The sequence below is a fragment of the Anolis sagrei genome, chromosome 3, assembly GCF_037176765.1.
Source record: "Anolis sagrei isolate rAnoSag1 chromosome 3, rAnoSag1.mat, whole genome shotgun sequence".
NCBI classification, from domain to species: domain Eukaryota; kingdom Metazoa; phylum Chordata; class Lepidosauria; order Squamata; family Dactyloidae; genus Anolis; species Anolis sagrei.
In genome coordinates, this window is record NC_090023.1 from 226,130,433 (window position 1) to 226,152,488 (window position 22,056).

The following is a 22,056-nucleotide window of genomic DNA, read 5'->3' on the forward strand; positions in this document are numbered from 1 at the left end:
ATCTCATCTTGGACATGGGGAACCACTGGCTGACTTTCGGCGCAAACCATACTCTCGGAATCAGAGGAAGGAAATAACAAACCAATTCTGGGCAAATATTGCCAAGAAAACCCCATGATAGGTTTCCATTTGAGTGGCTATAATTTGGAAATGATTTGAAAACACACAACAAAAAGCAACAAGAGAGTTCTCGTTGAGGCAATATGCTTAAGTGCTGCACAGGGTGCTAAATAAAATGGCTGTATTTGTGCATGCCACCCTTTAGCACCACATTGCCCCCCCCCCCCCCATATATTGACAAATTTAGGCAGGGTAAATACGAAGGTGGGTCAAAAGGTTTTGCCTCCTGTGTCATAAAAATGTTATATATGTTATATATGAACATATAACAATAGAAGTTGCTACAGATCACAGCTGCTGTATCAATTGGGAGATATATTCCTGAGCTTACCGTGAAAGCTTGGCTAATAGTGAGCCCCATTGGAATGAATGACTTCCATCAGAAGTTACTATATAGTCAGCCTGGAGGATGACATATTTTGTTGGATGTCGATAGGTGAAACCATGGGTACTAGTTCTGAGGGGCCATGGATTCAGGGGCAGCTCAAGCCATTATGCAAAGTAAGCATTTGCAGTATAGTTGATTTTGCCCAGAGGCGCTCTTGAGGTGCTCTTGGGGGAAAATAAACCTTGACATATGCGAGTTGTAGTTACTGGGATGTATAGTTCACCTACAATCAAAGAGCATTCTGAACTCCGCCAATGATGGAATTGAACCAAATATGGCACACAGAACTCCCATGACAAACAGAAAATATATATCAATGATTGGTTGGGGGGGCACCAAAATACTGTTTGTTTACTGTTGAAAATTACCTAGGGCCGCCTCTGCATGGATTGTACTGTATATTGCAACAGATTATCCTGCCCCCTTGTAACTGGTGGGGCAGTATAGACTACAGGCTTACTCAAGGTCACTAATTGCTGTTCCATTACTGACTAAGGATTTAAACCCTGCTTCAAGTCAAGAACCCTAATCATATACCTTGCTGGCTCTCCCGCTATAGATATAGATACAGCTTAGTTGTCTAACATAAATGCAACAAAACTTACAGTTTCCATGTTGAACTCCATGTTGCTGGAGATAGTAGTATTTTCAAAAGATGCCAAGACTGGAAGTGGAACCAAACATAAGATTAGTGGAAAGAAACATTAGTGGAAAACAGAACATTAATGGAAGAAGGCATTTTAGTGGAGTTCTCTTTTTTTCCAGTTGCATAAATTCTAAAGCTAAAGCATTTCTCCTCATGGTGTTTAAGCACTCTCGACACCTTCAGGACTGATTTTGCAGTCAACCTGCATAACTTAACTGCATGGGATTTCTCTGTTGCATATAGTCCAGAATTAGAAGATGTAAAGTCATACAGTAAACTTCTTCCGTGAGCAGGGTCTATCCAATACATTCAGTTATCATGAGCGGATACTATTTTAACAGTTATTAAGTAAAAAGAGGAGGAAGAAAGGGTGCCTACATCATCACAATCGCCAGTGTGCACCACCAACAACATGCTGCTAAGCAGTGGTTCTCAACCTGGGGTCCCCAGATGTTTTTGGCCTTCAACTCTGAGAAATCCTAACAGCTGGTAAACTGGCTGGGATTTCAGGAAGTTGTAGGCCAAAAACATCTGGGGACCCCAGATTGGGAACCACTGTGCTAAGGGCTAACTTTCTGCAGCAGCAACCAGGATGTGTGTGCATGCATGTGTTTGTGGCAATAGTAGCAGTAGCCAAGCCAGGTGAAAAAGCTGAAAAGAACATGAAAAATCTCTGCAGTGGCCCTGTGAGTTTGCTACACGGATATGTGGCATTGTCTGGAATGTGGAAAGAACTGGGATCAAAAGGGACAATAAAAGTATTGGGAGACCCATCAGGGTCATTGTGCCCACATATCAGGGATATTTAATCCCACCATCAGTCATCATTTCATCCATTGTCCCAAGACCTGTCAGCCCCTTTACAACTATTGGGCAGAGGGAAATTTACATCCAAGGCAGACAGCGGTCTCCTGTTGGCTGGTCAGTGACATCATCCAGGCTTGACCAACTACAGCCAAACCAGGTCTAGCTGGGGGCAGTGGGAATTTTGAACCCAAAAAGTGTATATAAGTGCATGTTTTACTATGTTATGTATCATCCTGTTTTGGGGGTGGATTACCATAGGCTGGCATAACTTTCAGCTGAAATTAAATAAATACCTTGGTGGCTTCTGCTTCAACTTGGTGAGATTTATTCTGTAAAATTGGCTTCTTTTTCTCACCAGGCTAAACCCACAGTGGCTTGGATCTCACTATCCACAGCCATTCTAAATTGCTCGACAACAGCATCCTGGCACATACTTTGACAACCACTGGTTTTGCAAGTTAGGTAGGAAATGCATATTGCCTGTATTACTCTCTCATTGAAACCAATCATTAGTTTTCAGTTTCAGTACAAGACTCCTTCCCGTCCCCAGTGACTTCAGAAGGGCCCTAGTCCCCCTAGTTTGCCCTAGTCTGAGGTTTTGGTTCTGTAATTTCAGAAAATGGGGAGCTACTTAATTGGCAGCTCTATAGTAGCCACACTACAGTTAACTGCTGCTCTTTCAGATTGTGGATTGATCTCTCAGCATCTCAGTGTTCAGTGATTTCAGCTACCATTAGAACCATGTGTTTGGATGCCCGGCATGTCTAGCTAACCCAGAAGGCCAAATCAGACACAGACAGGGTAGAAGGCAAAACCAGTTTATTCTCAATGGCCAAAGAGGATGTCAGCAGAGAAAGCACTTCAAAGTACTGATATACCGCAATGGTGAATACAGAGCATTTTAATTTCATTTGACAGCTATTCAAGAAACCCACACCAGCTCTTGGTTGGTTGAAAAACAGTCCAGCTAGGATCCATATCCTGAGTGGCTCAGGACTCTGTCAGATATATTCACTGATTGGCTCTTCATACACAATGGATACTTGGGGATTGTGCCCATCTCAATAGGTGAACCTGGCTTGAGGCATGGGTCCTCGATCTTTCCCACAGATAGCCCCGATTTTATCAATGGGAGCAGGAAACAGACCAAGGGAGTGCTGATGTACATCCATTGAGTAATTTCCCCCATCTCCCAGTCCATTGTGAGATCAGGGTGCGATCAGACAACATTCCAGAAATAATTTACACAAAAAGGTTAATGTATGACAAAGAAGCAGCTCACTAGGTTTTGCAAAGCCACAGTTTCATTTTCATATAATTTTATATATTTTGTAACTTGGGGGTTCAATTGCTCAGTATCATTAGTTCTATATCCCACATCTCCATACTAAGGGATCATTCCTGTTCTCTAAACTCAGCTCTAAAGCTGCATATTCCAGTTTATTAACCCTGTCTGTCTGAATGCTCCATCCCTACTCTCCTAACCCTTTTGGTGGATGACAGTATCTAAAACAAACGTAAGAGACAGGGCTGAACAAACTTTTAAAAAACCAATAAAATCCACAAATGTTTTACTGTATTCACAAATATACTCACCAATATCCACTAATGCACAGGTATGCTTTAAGTAATCAGGAGATGGAAAAGAATGAAATCCAATTTAAATGTAGATAACTGTAGGTTAAATCAACAACAGTAGCAACAATGATTGAATAATGGAAAACAAATTCAGTTCAGATTTTCCCAACTGTTTATCAAACAACTTATTAGGGTCTGCAAAGCAACAGTATATCTTTCAAGAGAGGAGAGAGAGCACAAGAGAAAGCGGGTGGGTTTTTTTGCAGCTTCATGATCCTCTGGATTTCTGGAGCATCTCCAGGGAGCAAACATCAGTCAGTGCCTTGTAGACTTCAGCAGCCAATTAACATTCTGCACCAGCCCCATGCCCTCTGCTGAACAGGCTAGAGCTGCTCTATAAATATCCACAATTTATTTTAGTTCCTTTTGTTCACCATTGTTTCTATAGAAGGCAGGCCCCAAGGCATGAATATATGAAGAGCAAGAGCAATGAGTTTTCCAGCATGAAGTGATGGTCTCTTCACACCCATCTCTGCCTGCAGATTAGAAAGAATGTGCACAGACAACATTGCATCTGCAGATCTTTTTTTTTAAAAAATGAATAAAAGTAAGAGAAACATTATACACAATTGGGATATGCCTGTGAAATTAAGCTAATTTGGATGCCAGGATTCAAGGTTGGCAAGAAGCACCTTTGGTTGCTTCTTGTCAAGGTGACACAACTAGTTTTAGAAAATGGCATTCATAACAATTAGGAGGTCATAACCTTTTAGAAAAGCATGACCTTTCAGAGAAGAGCCAAAAACCCTTTTGAGCATAATATTCTCAAGTGGTACACAACCAGATGTGAGGCAATTTGGCATTCAGTTGTTAGACTGATAACCTGTTGTCTCTGATCTGTTAGTAAAACAGAGCATATGCCAACACATAAAATAGCAGTGCTTTTTGAGTTGCCCAAAAATACATATACTCTCCCATAAAAGAACTTGTTTTATATTATGCACTCAAGAGACAAAATGAAGAAGACTTTGATAAAAATAACATAGTTGGTCTACTCACAACCTTCGTGTGTTCAGTATACACGGGTACACAACTTATCAGTCAGTTACGGATATGTTTGAGATAGTTTCTGTGTTCAGATGGCATAGGGCATCTTTTTTACAACAACAGCAGGCAAGGGTTGGTCTGAGCAGTCCTGAAGTCTAATGGAGTCTGTGCTCTGTACTCATCTCAGAGCGGATCATGTGGTCTTCAGCCCCTCCCACAACTTCTCAGGAAAAAACATAGAGCAAGGAAAGAAAGCTGCATATAAGAACATACATATAATAAGTAAACAACAGGATTATAGATAAACAAATTACTAGAGGAGGCTTGAAGAAGGTTGTAATTTCCAACAACTAGTTTGCAGTCTTCCATACTATAAGGATTAAACATCCAGGGCTTTTGATTTTCAAATTACACAGTTATAGTTATGTGATTGCATATTACTTGCCATGGTTAGTGAATCTTTGGGTTTGTAGTGTAATTCGGCACTATAGCTCTGACAGGGATTCCTTAAACTACAGAACCAAGGATTCTGTAGAATGTGACTGAGGCAGTTAGAGTGGAAAAATCACACTGTAACTATGTAGTGTGAAAGGTACCCAGTAGAAGGCAAAATGCTCCAGGTATTTAAAAAACCATCATATTTGAGTTCTAAGTATCTGAGTAAGAAACATAAGGGGATTGAGTTTAAGCATGTCCTGTCAGATGGGCTAGTGAAGACTTCTATCAGATATTTGCAGTCTTGCTATCATCTAGCTCATATTATTGACCCCCCCCCCTCCTTCCTGCAAAGAAACAACTGTGGTTGGAAAGTTTGTTACCATCAGTTAAGATGATGGCATCATGCCATCATAAAACCATTACATTGCTGTGGTGCAGTGTTGATAAATACGTTGCGGAAATGGTGGATCTCTTCAGAATTATCTGTTGCCATTCCTATGCAACCTTCCTCAAACCTAGATCAAAATATTTTGATGCCAGATGCAAAATCTCAAATTATATGTGATGGCAATATGATTGTAACTAAGTTGTTTCCTGCCCTTTCTGATGAAGCAGGCTGCTTCATTTTGCTAGTTGGTACTGTGCCCAACTGTGAAGCAGACTGAAGAACCAGCCTTAGATGACATCTGTACCTTCATCAAGTAGCAGCTCTCTAGCCTATAGGCCGGCCATGAGCAAACTTCAGCCTTCCAGATGTTTGGAGTTCAACTATCACAATTCCTAATAGCCAGTAGGTTAGCTGAGATTTCTGGGAGTTGAAGTCCAAAACACCTGGAGGGCTGAAGTTTGCCCATGCCTGCTATAGACCCAACACATCTCTAGTACCAAATGCTGACTGCAAAGGGTTTTGCACAAGAACAACAAAGAGACAAAGTCCATGCTTCCTTCCTTTCAGGAGAGATTCTGGCTGGGCTGACTGGGAGAGAAAAAGAAATTCTAGCCAAAGAGCCGCCTTCCAGTGTGAACAGAATACTTGTGCATTCATTAAAGTTAAAGACAGGTCCTGTCATTTCCATGATACAACATAGAAGGAATTAGCATATTTAATTAAGGCTCCTGATGAATGACTTTGTAAAGTTTTTAAATTAACAAATGTGTCCTCTGGGAAAATGAATCTTAAGCCAAAGTTTGGTTTAAACATTTCCTTTTTTATATTGTGTAGGCTTAGCATGATCAGAACATCTGTTTGTCATCACCATGTATATAGGGGTGTGTTTTCTGTCGAAAAGAAAATCCTAGATATGGAAATGTATTAAGAGACAGAAAGTACTCACGGATGTCTGCAAGGCATCTGTTTACAAGGGTTCTGACAATGTGTGTGTTGCATTTGACTTGCTTAGCTTCAATCCAATCTTTCCAGAGAAATCAAAATCCATTTTTCTCCAGTTGCCTTTCCCAAAAATGCCAATCTGGGCAACAAAGCCACTTGTGTTTAGGAAATGGCCAAGAGAAGAGCCCACAGCTTGCTTTGGGCCATTGTGAAGTTTTGCAACAGTCTACCAAAGATGGCTCATCTTGTACATAACTCTTCTTCTGGTGGCAAACAATGGTCCTTTGGCAACATTTTTGAGAAAGGCTTTTAACAAGTTGGAATAGTGGTTCTCAACCTGTGGATCCCTAGATGTTTTGGCCTTTAACTCGCAGGAGTCCTAACAGCTGGTAAACTGGCTGGGATTTCTTGGAGTTGTAGGCCAAAACAACTGGAGACCCACAGGTTGAGAACCACTGGGTTGGAGGTTGTAGTCTTTTACATTTACTCCCCCCCCCCTTTTTTTTTGAATGACCATCAATTGTTTATACTTAATTTTGTATTTTCATTTTTACTATTTCACTGAAAGCTGCATTGAATGAGATGAAGGCAAGAGGATACAAATCAAATAAATGAATAAAAGGAAGCCAGATATCTCCATCCTGTTTCCACTCATCCCCAAAATTAACACTGCCTACTTGCATGTGTTTGACAAGGAGCAATGTGAGCAGAACTGGTTGGAATCCTCTTGGGCAGATACAGATGTGTAACCTAGAATAAAGCATTCATAACTGTTTTGTATTCATGATCCCTATGGAGTTGTTTAGGGGATACATAGGGACCATGAAAGTTCCTCAGTATCCACTTACTGAGCAACAGCTACTGCAATACATTGGGGTCTGTTCTTATGTTGATTGGGAAGCAACGGGAAGCACTTCCTGGTACAAGTGATCTCTGGCACCATGAGGGATTGCGACAAGAATCCCACCTCTGCCTTTCACACTGGATGTTGATGTTGTTAATCTCCCACTTTATTTATCTAAAAAACATACCCAACATGGATAACAACACTACAAACAATACAGTGTACACTTTGAAACCTAGAAAACATACAAACACTACAATGGGATGGGTTGCTGTGAGTTTTCCTGGCCTTATGGCCATGTTCCAGAAGCATTATTTCCTGATGTTTCACCCACATCTTTGGCAGACAACCTCAGATGTTGTGAGGTCTGATGGAAACTAGGCAGGGGAGGTTTATATATCTGTGGAATGTCCAGGGTCAGAGAAAGAACTCTTGTCTGCTTGAGGCAAGTGTGAATGTTGCAATTGGCCACCTTGATTAGCATTTAATGGCCTTGTAGCTTCAAATCCTGTTTGATCGCTGCCTGGGGATCCTTTGTTGGGAAGTGTTAGCTGGCCCTAATTGATTCTTGTCTGGAATTTCTCTGTTTTTTTTTTTTTTAGTATGGCTCTTTATTTACTGTCCTGATTTTAGGGGGGGGGGTTAATACTGGTAGCCAGATTTTGTTCATTTTCGTGGTTTCCTCCTTTCTGTTGAATTTGTCCACATGCTTGTAGATTTCAATGACTTCTCTGTGTAGTCAGACATGGTAGTTATTAGAGTGGTCCAGCATTTCTGTGTTCTCAAATAATATGATACTGAGTGGGGGGTGGGTCCATTGCTTAATTGTTACATGATCAACTGGGGAACAGGCCCCTATCAGTTGCAGTATCCCTCTGAGCAGCTAAACCAGGCAATCCCAACTGGACGGCCCCCCATGAGGGTCTTCCTCCAGGGGCAAACCAAGAATGGGCAACTTGGAAGTCCCTGAACAGACTCAGAAGTGGAGGGGCAGATCAAAAGACAACCTGGCAAAAATGCACTATGTAAAAGAATCCACCATCTTGTATGTCTGTGGAGCAGAACAAACAACTCCCCATTTGTATGCTTGTCTGCAATGTCCTGCCTCATGTACAGAGGAAGAATTGCTGGAGGCTACAGACAATGTGGTTGCTGGGGGCATTTTTGGTCAAAATATATTTAGCCATTTGTGCTTTTTCTATTTTTATCAGTTTTATACTAATTTATGCAATGCTTTTGATACTAAATAAGTAAATAGTTGCAGTGGCTGCTTCCTAGAAACTGCCAGTTGGGGGGGATCGGAAGAAGAATAACTGAATAGCATTGTAACAACACTGCTTATGCCTTCATAATTCCTCAACAGGATTCCAGCCATGATCTTTTTTTAAAAAAATGTATTATTCAAGTCATTTCATTGAACAGGACAAACATCTTTGCATCGCCTTTATTCACTCCTTACTCCTTATGGTGCTGTTATTGTCAAGGCTGCATATGCTGAAAAAATATATAAAAAGTTACCTTGCAAGATTAGTTCCTCTTATTCCGTACCAGGTAAACCTGAATTTTGCAACCTGTGTAAATAATACAAATAAAATGCAAGTATATTAATGATTTACATAATTTGGCATCGTTCAGTCATGAAGAAAGGCAAAGAGTCATTGAAATATTTTCGTGCCCGTCTTTGCAGCTTCAGAGGCTAGAAGCTTGGCTGAGAAAGAATGAATTGCTCAGCCTAGGCTCACAGTCTATGGCTGAATGGACTAATTCAGATTTTCCAAAGCCATCACTCTGTCCCCTGGGTCACATTGCATTTTCCTTTTATATGGAGTATAGAACTGAGATACATTGGAGGCTTTTCATGGCTTGCTTGGAACTGTTCACCAAAAAGATTAGGACCATGTTCGCAGTTTGGAAAATTACTTTAAAATGAATTTATTCTGTAATGCAACAGAAAAAAATTGTAACTTATTGCTGATGATTTTAAAAGAATTTAATAACTCAGTCTGTAACTCTCCTTGGGCCTTAGGGAGAGACAGGCAAGTAGTAAACAGGATGATGATGATGATGATGTCAATGACAATGATGTCTACTATATTACTTCTTATTTTTCATTTCTTATTTTAATCCTAAAAAGGAAAAACTAGCTTATAATGGGGACAGTTATTTGAAAATATTTTAGTCAATTTCAAATTACTCGGTGCACAATAAAAGTTATATTACTAAGTGAATTACCATTTTTTAAAAATGAAGATAGTTCTATCTCAATTTTACCCCAAAATTAATACTTAACTTCTCTTACTTATAAGCCATTGTTTCCAAATCTCGCCCCTGCCCTCGGTTCTTTCAGTCTGGAAATCTATGGACCAAGCAAAGGTGGTTGCATTTAGATCAGGTTAAACATCTTATTTTGTTCCAGTGTGATTTTGTTGCTGAGAAACCAAATCCATAAGAAAATCTAAATGCGTTAGGGGAAGACACCAAAAGATGGAATGCACCAAATCATTAATTGGGTAATATGTTTGAATTCAGTTAATATCCAGTTTGGTTCCTTGCTGGACCAGTGATGATGTCTGAAATGATGGTTATCTTACTTAACTCACTTCCATCTATTTAGCTGTAGAGTTACTTATCAGCAATATTTGCCTTTTATGTTTGGAATCCACTCTAAGTTCCTCCATGGAGGTAGGATGAAATATAAATATTGTTATGTTCATTCCTTTGATTGTCAGTGATCCATGTGGCTCTGCTTGGATTTCAGCCTCTTAGATTTATTAGAATTATATATTATTATTTATATCCCCATTAATAGAATGGAGAGATGATCCTTCTTTTCTCTGCATTAGAGTTCTAATCATGGCCTTAAGATACTACTACTACTATTATTTCTACTATTACTATTAATAATAATAATAATAATTTATTTGTATTCCACCCCATCTCCCTGTATATTCAGACATATACAGACACAAGGCAAATATTCAATGCCTCGAAACAATGAAACACAGATACACAGGGAAAGGGAAAGGCTTCCCATTCATCTCCTGCTCTGGGGGTTGGTACTCATCTCCATTTCAAAGCCGAAGAGCCTGCATTCTTCGTAGACACCTCCTAGGTTATGTGGCAGGCATGACTGCATGGAGAGCAGGTTACCTTCCCGCTGAGGCAGTAGCTATTTGCATGTTTTCGAACGGTTAGGTTGGCAGGAGCTGGGGCTAACAGTGGGAGCTCTCCCTGTCCCACAGATTCAAACCACCAACCTTCTAGTCAGTAAGTTCAGCAACACAGCGATATAACCCGTTGCACCACCACAATAGATTTAGCTGATGAAACTATTGTTGATTATAAACATTGCTTGTCCAAAATCTTGTTGCTAGTTCCAACTTAAACAGACCCACTGAATCAATGGTAATTTGGTACTTACATTGATTCAGTAGGTCTACTCCTGTTGGTATTGACAATAAGATTCAGCTCTCAAGTCCCTTTTATCTGAATGCCCTCAGTGTAAAAAAAATAGTACACTTCCCTGCAGACCATCCCATTTTCAGAAATTTTCAAAATCAACATGCAAGATCAAGGGTCAATGCTTAATAGATCAAAGGAGGAACCTGGGAATGCTCCTGTAGACTGTGGAAACTTACAATAGGGTAGCAGGCCCATAATTTACACAGAACTTGACTAACTGAGTAATAATGCAGTCCAGAGCCAGGGGAAAAATAAACGTGTTTCTCAATAGTTGGACAAGCAGCAAAGCATACGCAAGAGATTCAGCGTTTTTTATCATTCCTGATACGGTTGACATCCCATATGGCCTTGCACAGTAAAACTATATGTGAGAACCATATTCCTATTAGGTAATGCAATTGCAACTCCTACAATATATTGATTACACGGGCCTGCGGTGAATTTTGTCACTGTTCTTAATGTATTTGGGATGCTAAATTTGCAAAACACAATAAACATGTCATACCACACACAGTTCTTTCAAAAATTTGATATTTTTTCTTGTTCACTTATTACTCATTTCGATAAAACTTAATTTTTTTTTACTGCTTTTGAACACATTTTTCTGTGAATTGAAGTGTTTTGAAAGTCTATTATAAACAATCCTCCCTTTTTATAGTTTTCTCCCCAAAGAAATCTTCCTTGCTCACACATTACAAAATAAAAACATCAAAATAAATAGGGTAAAAACTGTGGTGGAGCCATAATTTAGAACCTTTTTAAATGATGTTTTTATGACCCCCTATTTTGCAGGTGTGTGTATTCAGGTCTCTTGTCAACTTATAGTAACCCCATGAATCTCAAAGGGATTGAATACTCAGAGGTGGTTTGTCACTTTCGTCCTCTGAAAAATAGCCTTCAACATTTGATTATATACAGTGTGAAAACAGAAAATACTTTGGACATACACAGCAAGGCACCGGCTATTTCCCCATTGCATGAAACGGCTCTTGGAATTGTAATCTGGCACTTTGAAGAAAACAGGTGAATTGGTCTGTATGTGACATGTTTTGAATGAGACAAACTAAAGCCATCGTAAAAAACATTTTGAAACCATTTTCATTTATGTATATGGAATTTTCAGGCACTTAAGTATTATCTGTTTCCAGGGGGTTAGCTGGATACTAGTGGAAATCTTGAAATATCCTATTACATATATCAAGAATTTACAGAGATGGGTTGGAGACTCAACCAAAGGCTTCCTTCCTAACCTCAAGAAATCCTTTCCATGTTTTCCCATTTCTTTGCAGAATGCTTAGTCATTGCACATATTTTGAGAGTGTCTTTGTTTCTCTTTTTCTGATTTATGGTTGCTGCATGAAAATTGAGACTCAAATTCGATATAATAGCAGAAACCTCTATTATCTTTCATGGTTGGTGTATTAACTTGTATGATTGTGATATTTCCTTATGGAATACTCATCCTCTACTATTAGCCTTCATAGGAATGTTCTCTAGATCAATGGTTCTCAACCTTCCTAATGCTGCCACCCCTTAATACAGTTCCTCATGTTCCCCCAACCACAACATTATTTTAGTTGCTACTTCATAACTGTAATTTTTCATCCGATATGCAAGATGTATTTTCATTCACAGGGCCGAATTTGGCACAAATACCTGGTGTGCCCAAATTTTAATACTGGTGGGGTTGGAGGGGACTGATTTTGTCATTTGGGAGTTGCAGTTACTGGGATTTCTAATTCACCAACAATCAAAGAGCATCCTGAACTCCACCAACAATGAAATTGAACCAAACCTGACACACAGAACTCCCGTGACCAACAGAAAATACTGGAAGGATTTGATGGGCATTGACCTTGAGTTTTGGAGTTGTAGTTCACCTACATACAGAGAGAGCCCTGTGGACTCAAACAATGATAAATCTGGACCAAACTTAGCAAAAATGCTCAATATTCCCAAATGTGAACACCGGTGGAGTTTGGGGAAAATAGGCCTTGAGCTTTGGGAATCAAGGTCCACGACCAACAGAAAATACTGTGTTTTCTGATGGTCTTTGGTGACCCCCCTCCCCCCTGGGGGGTCCTGACCCCCAGGTTGAGAAGCACTGTTCTATATTGTCCAGAGATTTTCTAATATCTGTTGGTTTAAAAACACATCTGGGGTGGAAGTGAGGGAGGGTAAATTTTCTTTGGAGAGAATGGCACAACTGTGTTTGTTTAAAGAATTTATACTCATCTTTCAATGATTTTCCAAGAATGGCTTATAAAACGTTAAAACTGCAATAGAACAAATGGAAATGCAAATGGAAGTGGTTAACTGAATCACTTATTTCTCTTTCATGCACTGAGGCACAAACACAAATACAGAATGCTGGTCTCTCTAAATGCTTTTAACGAGAATGAAACTGACTCGTCATTGTTACATGAGCGGCTTGTGCCTGAAAGTAACCTCAAAATGTAACTAGAAAAATAATCCAGAATTATAAATTGTGTGAAGATTCGGGGTGTTTATCTAATCACAAGTGTGTGTGTTTTTTTTCTTTTCCAGTTGGGAAGACCTCCCTGATCACAAGATTCATGTATGACAGTTTTGATAACACATACCAGGTGAGCCTTGCTGTTTCTATAGTGTTTCTTACAGTACAGTGCTTATGAAAAATAAAAAGGTGCATTTTCTGGTTTTATTTGGTAGCAACATTGAAATCAAGGTTGTCCTCTCTACAAACTAACTTGTCCCTTTTCCCATGGCAAATGAAAAAATGGACCAGAGGAGAAACAGAATTTAAATCTACCTAAATTTAGCCTTACATATAGAGCCACATCTTTCTGGTCCTTTTTTCTACCAGTTTAACACTGGCACTACCCAGAAAATAATATTAGAAAGCAGAAAATGGTTTTGACTTGCCTTGTCACATCATGTATTTTCTTGCTGAATTGAGTTGTAAGGGGAGTTTTCTTCAGGCTTGTGAGGCCACTTCTATATTGTTCTTATATCCCAAGGTCTGATCCCAGATTATCTGCTTATCCCAGATTATATGGCAGTGGAGACTCATATGATCCAGTTCAGAGCAGATAACCTGGGATTAGATCTTGTGATATAAGGACAGTGTAGAAGGGGCCTGAGATAGCCCTGAAAGACAGCTGTGTTTGATCCTTGAAGCCCATCTGCCATAAATCCTATGACCCTGAACATCATGTTTATTAGTGTGCCCACTAACAATATTAAGAAAGATATTGATAAACTAGAACGTGTCCAGAGGAAATGTGACCAAAAGCCAAGCCTCAGGGAGCTGGTTACGTTTAGCCTGCAGAAAAGAAGGTTGAGAGGGGACATGAGAGCCATGTTTAAATATTTGAAAGGATGTCACATTGAGGAGGTTGCAAGCTGCTCTGGAGACTAGGACATGAAGCAATGGATTAAAATTGCAGGAAAAAATATTCAATTTAAACATTAGGAAGAACTTCCTGGTGGTAAGAGTAGTTCAATAGTGGAATATGCTGCCTCAAAGGGTGGTGGAGTCTCCTTCTCTGTAGGTTCTGAAGCAGAGGCTGGATGATCATCTGTTGGGAGTGCTTTGATTTTATTATCCTGCCTGGCAGGGGGTTGGACTGGATGGTACTTATAGTCTTTTCCAACTCTATGATTCTAGGAATTAGCAGTAGCATGTGATAGTAACGAACCCTTGATATCTACTCAAGGATGCTAGGTGCTCATACCAACCCTGCCTCCATCTGTTCAGTGCTACTAAGAGAAGGAACTGGAGTTTTTCTCATTTTAAAATACATCTCCTGAAATCATGGTTAGCAGTTGTGCTGTCCAAGGAATTCTCGGAGCTCAATTTTTTAAAAAGGCAGCATTGTGAAGTTCTACTTAAAAGTCACTTGGGAGAGCCATAGGAACCTTTAGCAGAGTTTTGTTGCTTTCTCACCAAACTATAGTTCCTACAATTATTTGGACATGAGTCTTGGGTGTTTAAGTGATACAAAACTGTTGCAGGGTGCAGTTCGTTTGGTGAAAAAGAGGACTTGTACTTGTCACTGAGGACTAGCAAGAGTATAGTGTTTAGATCCAGGGAAGTCATGCTACCCCTCTATTCTGCCTTGCTCAGACCACACCTGGAATACTGTATCCAATTCGGGGCACCGTAATTGAAAGGAGATGATGACAAGCTGGAACGTGTCCAGCGGAGGGCAACTAAAATGATCAAGGGTCTTGAGAACAAGTCCTATGAGGAATGGCTTAAAGAGCTGGGCGTGTTTATCTTACAGAAGAGAAGGCTGAGAGGAGACATTATGGCTATGTATAAATATGTGAGGGGAAGTCATTTGGAGGAGGGAACAAGCTTGTTTTCTGCTGTCCTTCACACTGGGATGCAGAACAATGGCTTCAAACTATAGGAAAGGAGATTCCATCTGAACATGAGGAAGAACTTCCTAAACATGAGAGCTGTTCAGCGGTGGAACTCTCTGCCCTGGAGTGTGGTGGAGGCTCCTCCTTTGGAGGCTTTTAAGTAGAGGCTGGATGGCCATCTGTTGGGGGTGTTTTGAATGTGATATTCCTGCTTCTTGGCAGGGGGTTGTATTGGATGGCCCATGAGGTCTCTTCCGACTTTATAACTTATGATTCTAAAGCATTAGTATTGGCCTTCTCATCCAGTATTCGGGAACCCCCGGCGGCACAATGGGTTAAACTCTTGTGGCAGCAGGACTGCTGACAAACAGGTCAGCAGTTCAAATCTGGGGAGAGCAGGTTGAGCTCCCTCTGTCAGCTCCAGTTCACCATGCTGGGAATGAGAGAAGCCTCCCACAAGGATGGTAAAACATCAAACATCCAGGCGTCTCCTAGGCAACATCCTTGCAGACAGTACATTGTCTCACACCAGAAGTGACTTGCAGTTTCTCAAGTCACTCCTGACATGGAAAAAAAATCCAGTATTGGAAGCAACTCTCATGCAACCAGTGCTGAGAAGGCAAGATGACACCAGAAGCAACTTGCAGTTTCTCAAGTCGTTCCTGACATGGGAAAAAATCCAGTATTGGAAGCAACTCTCATGCAACCAGTGCTGAGAAGGCCAGATAATATTACAAAAATGGAAGAGAAATGGGTCCTGATTTCTACTCATATCTGTTTCTCTCTCACACACTCTCCCTCTTGGTTTTTTTCTTCTGTATTCTAATGTAGACAACATGAATGTTCATCTCCTGCAAGCAAAGGAAGGCATTCCTGGGCCATTTGCAACAGAATGTATTTTAGCCAAGCTGAAGGGCCATTGGCCTTGAGAGCCTCTTTTTCCTTTGCCATGCTAGGTTTAAATAGCTACCTGGCTCAATTAGTGTTTCAATTTAGTTGAGTAAACAAATCCCCCTTCACCTTTTGACAAGCAATTTAAAACGCATCACACAAACAACATACTGTATGAGAACCCTGCTAGATGGATTCTCTTGTTTAACTACACCTGAGTTTTGATGATGTCCTTTTAGGCTAAAGCAATATCTTCAGTCTCAGTACATCTCCATTTCTTTCTAGCCAACTAGATTGAGTGTTGTATTAAAGCAGAAAGGCAAAACATAATGGGTTCCTGCAGACAGAACAAATGGGTTGGCAAGTAATATTTGTTGCTGTAGTTCTAAAGCATTTTAAAAAACACTGTAATATCGCTGCTGTGGAAGAGTCTTTTCTGGCTATTCCCACATCAACTGCAACATCTTTTCCCATCCTCAAGTGGATTTCTTTAATTTCAAGATATATTGGAACAAAAAAAAGTAGCATTTGCTCCCTGCTCTCTCTCCCCCCAATGCTTTTAGAGGTAGATGAGTGAAAAGCACATTTATACCTTAGCATTATAATACTATAAGCCAATAATGAAAGGACCAAGGTAGTGACATCTTCAGCCCATCCTCTGTTCGGATATCAGCCCGCACACCAATACCTTAAATTAAGAAATAGTTTTCTAAGATCTACAGAGATACTCGCAGGAACACCTCAGCAAGCAAGAGTCCAAAAGTGGCAGGCAAAAACCCAGAACCTCAAGCTATGGCTGATACCAGATGAGAGACTCTCTTCTGGGCACACAGAAGACTAGGTGACTTGGAAGGCGCTGAACAGGCTGCGCTCTGGCACCACGAGATGCAGAGCCAACCTTAAGAAATGGGGCTTCAAAGTGGAGCCCACAACATGCAAGTGTGGAGAAGACCACCTACTACAATGCAGTTTGAGCCCTGCCACATGCACAATGGAGGATCTTCTTACAGCAACACCAGAGGCACTCCAAGTGGCCAGCTACTGGTCAAAGGACATTTAGTATAATGCCAAGTTTTTTAACTCTGTGTTTTTTAAAAACTACATTACAACTGTACCCTCGGTTTGCTTCTGATACAATAAATAAATAAATAGCCTCTGATCATGCCACAGTCCTGGGACTTACCTCATGCAATAAACTTTGTGTTTTTTAAATACATTACAACTGTACCCTTCGTTTGCTTCTGATATGATAAAAAACTATAACACTAATTTGAAAAAAAATCAGAGAAGGAAAATTTGCCTTTCAAACTATAGGATTTCCTCAGCAAACTAAGCCCTGGTTTCTTTCTTTTCTTTTTTTTAAAGACTTTCAAAGAGCCTTAGTCTAGATAGGAAAAAAATGCTATAGACAAGCCTAAAAATAACAGCCAGCGAACAAAAAATGTATCACGAGAAGTCTTTAAACCAATTTGAAAGAGTCCATAAGGATTATATCATGCACATTTCATTGAACTTGGTTTAGAGCAGTTCAAGTTCAGATACTGTGTTTGTTTCTCCAATAAGTATGCTAATCTCATGCATAGAAAGATTGCATGGCAGTTTGAGGAAACTCGAACTGACAATTTTCCATGTACAAGGCAGAGGTGTTTTTTTTTTTTTTAATAACATTCCACAAATGTGATCTTACGTAGCATGGAGTTATTCTGGGAATGAATATAGGGCTCTATGCTTCATTGCCTTCCCGCATATACCTACAGCTATCTAGGGTTAGCTCTTTTGTTATCTGTCTCTTGCCTAGCAACCATCCTTCTTTCCCCTTCCATATTTTCCCATAACAGAGAATGAGGTCGTGAGTTCAGGTGCCACATTCATTGACTGTATTTTTCATCTCTATGCACCTGGCCAGCCTTGTATTTCATCAAGCTCTTGCTGACATACCTTTTGAAACTGATGAGACAGGAGCCGGGAAAAGAAGAACTTCTTTTGGAGACACTTAACCTCTCTTTTTACCTTGGTGTTACAGTAAATTACATAATAAATCAGCATAGATAGGTGTCTAGTAATTGCACCATCCTAATCCTGCAAAAATATAAAAGCCAAGAAAGCAACATCTGCTCGCTAACAGAGAGAGAACCAGATTCCTTTAAAAGAGAAAGGAATATCACTTTCAAAATCTTAGTTCTTTTCCCCCTCTGCTTTTTCATATCTTTCTAAATGCATTTTAATCGTTTATGCATAACGTTTGATGACACAAAGGACTGAGTTGTTTCTTTAAAATTACATACCGTATATACTCGAGTATAAGCCAAGTTTTTCAAGTCAAAGTTATTTATCATTTTACTCTGTTGTTATTATTATTATTATTATTATTGCATTTACATTATTTTATTCGATTATAAGTATTATTATTATATTTACATTATTTTACTCTTTGTATGGGACCCCTGATGGTGCAGCGGGTTAAACCGCTGAGCTGCTGAACATGTTGACTGAAAGGTTGGTGGTATGAATCCTGGGAACAGGGTGAGCTCCCACTGTTCACCCCAGCTTCTGCCAATGTAGCAATTCGAAAACATGTAAATGTGAACAGATCAATAGTTACCACTTCTGTGGGTAGGTAATGGTGCTCCATGCAGTCATGCTGGCCACATGACCTTGGAGGTGTCTATGGACAATGCTGGCTCTTCGGCTTAGAAATTGAGATGAGCACCACACCCCAGAGTCAGACACGACTAGACTTAATGTCAGAGGAAACCTTTACCTTTACCTTTTTACTTTATTTATTATTGTTGTTGTTAGTTTTACTATATTATTACATTTATTATTTTACTCTTATTATTACATTTATTATTTTACTCTTATTATTATTACATTTATTATTTTACTCTATTATTATTATTATTACATTTACATTGTTTTATTCTATTAATATTATTATTATTACATTTACATTATTTACTCTATTATTACATCCATTATTTTGCTCTGTTATTACTGTTATTATTACATTTACATTATTTTACTCTATTATTATATTTAATCACATTTATTATTTTACTCTCTTTATTATTATTGGAAGGATATTTAAGCACATTTACCTTAAATTAGTTTTATGTAAATATTCATAAACTTTTAACCTACTGATGCTCAATTAATGTAATTTTATTGGTATCTATTTCTATTTTGAAGTGTACCAGTAGCTGCTGCATTTCCCACTCTCGGGTTATACTCGAGTCAATACAGTTTCCCAGTTTTTTGTGGTAAAATTAGGTGCCTCAGCTTATATTTGGGTCGGCTTATATTTGAGTATATACAGTACTTATATTTTAATGCATTTACATTGATTTAATTTGCATTGTGTCATGCATGGTATTTATTGTTAGCCCTTATAACAGGTGAAAGGTGGGATAAAAATTAAGTAAATAAAGAAATAATGAATAAATAATAAAATGTTTTCCTTTGTTATTGGTCTTTCCCTCCATCATGGTATTTCTTAAAGCCTTTTCCACTTCTCAGCCCTCCTCTCCCATTGCTCAGCAGCAGGTCCTTTTCTCTATCTTTTCTATGTCTCTTCCGGGCCCTTCAGAAAGAAGGAATTCATAGGGCTGCCTGTCAGCTTTGTGTAGAAATCAATATTCCTAATGCTGCTTTGAGGAAAAACCAATATTCCTGATCTGCACAAGGCGAGGAAGACGGTTGGGAAAGGCTACAAGAGTCTGGTGATTAAAGATGGTACTGCAGACTATGAACAAATTTTACTTAAGCAAAATAAATATTTTATGAAAACCAAATAAGCATGAGAGGTGCACAATGCTTGAATTCCCCTTAGTATATGGACCAAGTTTCTGATGCCTTGGTTTCGTGGTCTTGGAAATTCAGGCGAAACAGATATACACAAAGATACACATTTCCTTTTATTATTACTGTAAGGAAACTCTTATAAAATCCTGCCAGTTTCCACACCATGGGACCTGGCACAGTTTCACAGGGTATCTAATTCAGTTTTTTCAGGAACACAAACAAAACATATTTGCAGGAAGGAATCAAAAGAGATGAATGTGAAGTGAGATAAGATGAATTGGAATCCTTCCATGTCAGAGCACACAAGTTAACTGGAAGTCAGGTCAATTACCACACGCAAATAACAGAATTGCAGCCAAAAGAATAAATAAGATGGTTTTGGCTTCATACTTGGATCTGGGTGAGATAATAAACATGTAGTTAGAATTTTGCATGGCTATGAAAAATTAAAAGTAAAATGCACCGAGTTTCAGTCAGAAATCACAAACCTTTCTCTGCTGTCCCAGGGGATGTTGCTTCAATAGGAACCAGGGAGTGCCTTCTAATAGCACAAAAATCAACACAAATATTTGAATATTTATAGAAGCTTAGCTGAGAAATTGATGTGGAATACCTGTTTTATGGATAGTTTTAAAATTCATGATGCCATAGAAGAGGTGGGCTCCCTGGTGGCGCAATGGGTTAAACCACTGAGCTGCTGAATTTGCTGACTGAAAGGTCAGTGGTTAAAATCCAGGGAGTGAGGTGAGCTTCTGCTGTTAGGCCCAGCTTCTGCCAACATAGCAGTTTGAAAACAATCAAATATGAATAGATCAATAGTAGATCAACCTTCTGCGGGAAGGTAACATTTGCGCTCTATACAGTCATGCCGGCTGCATGACCTTGGAGGCGTCTACGGACAATGCCGGCTCTTTGGCTTAGAAATGGAGATGAGCACCACCCCCCAGAATTGGACATGACTAGACTTAATGTCAGGGGAAACCTTTACCTTCCCTTACCATAGAAGAAAAAATTGTTTGCCACCTCATAGACCTAGACTTATGGTGATGCATATGAATGAGACATCTCCAAGAACCCTGGGCACCAACAGTCCAGCTTAAACCTGTTACAACCCGTTACAACTGAAATGCTATTAGACTTGTATTGTGCTCCTCCCACTCCCTTTAGTGCCCCTCACCAGTGCTTTGACCTATCAGGCCCGTCCCCCCCGTCCCCAAAACTCGGTTCCATACCTATTACATTAACCTGTGGTTTTAAACTGTGATTTTAAACTGTATTCTAATCTGTTTTTTAACAACTGCTTCACTGGGGAGCTGTGTTTCCCCTTCCCAGGGTGCTTGTGCCCTGCTTTGTGCTGGTCAGTGACTATAATCAAGTTTTGTTTTGTATTGTATTGAACTGGCATAGAGGACTACCTTTGGCATTCCTTCAAGAAGATTGTTGTTGCTGTTATTGTTTATTCATTCAATCACTTCCGACTCTTTGTGAGCTCATGGACCAGCCTATGCCAGAGCTCCCTGTCGGCTGTGGCCACCCCCAGTTCCTTCAAAGTCAAGCCAGTCACTTCAAGGATAACATCCATTTATCTTGCCCTTGGTTGGCGCCCTCTTCCTTTTTTCTTCCATTTTCTCCAGCATCATTATCTTCTCCAAGCTTTCCTGTCTTCTCATTATGTGGCCAAGTACTTCATCTTTGCCTCTTATATCTTTCCCTCCAGTGAGCAGCCAGGCATTATTTCCTGCAATATGGATTGGTTTGATCTTCTTGCGGTCCAAGGCACTCTCAGAATTTTCCTCCAACACCACAGTTCAAGAGGATTGTCCTCTCTGAAGTAAAAGACATGGCCTCTCTAGCTCACAGTTTCCAGTCACTAAGTGGTTAATATAAAGATGGCACAGCATCTCCCCAGCCAGTTGAACAGAGTAGCTACAGCCTAAAATATTTATTTTCCTCTTTTAAGGTACCATTGTTCTGTTATGTCTTTCATTGTTGTTGTTGCCTCGGGCTCATACAAACTTGGATTATAACTGCTCTGATTCTGCATGTTATTCCAGTGCCTCTGTCCTTTTTAGATGTTTTTTCTCCCAGTATATTCCACCATAGTTAAGAGTTTATTTGACGCAGATTACATACCATAAAAACACCTTCCTAATGCTATTCATTACATTTATTTAGACAGTTATATCTACCTTTTCATGGTAAATAAAATAACCCAGGGCATTTTACAATAAAATATAAATTACAACTAAATTACAGTCAAATTTAGCTGTAAACCCACAGTATAGAAGCCATATCAACCAGGACAGATTATGATCAGAAAAAGCACAAACCACCTGATTCTGTGATTTTTCTTC

The 22,056-nt window shown here is 39.6% G+C and overlaps 1 protein-coding gene across 1 annotated transcript in view; it reads left to right on the forward strand.

Annotated features, from left to right (window-relative positions):
• Positions 1-22,056, forward strand: part of RAB6B (RAB6B, member RAS oncogene family) — an 81,529-nt gene that overhangs the window by 31,023 nt on the left and 28,450 nt on the right. The window contains exon 2 of the mRNA XM_060767995.2: positions 13,208-13,266. Coding sequence (XP_060623978.1) covers positions 13,208-13,266 — 59 coding nt within the window. The remainder of the gene's footprint in view (positions 1-13,207; positions 13,267-22,056) is intronic.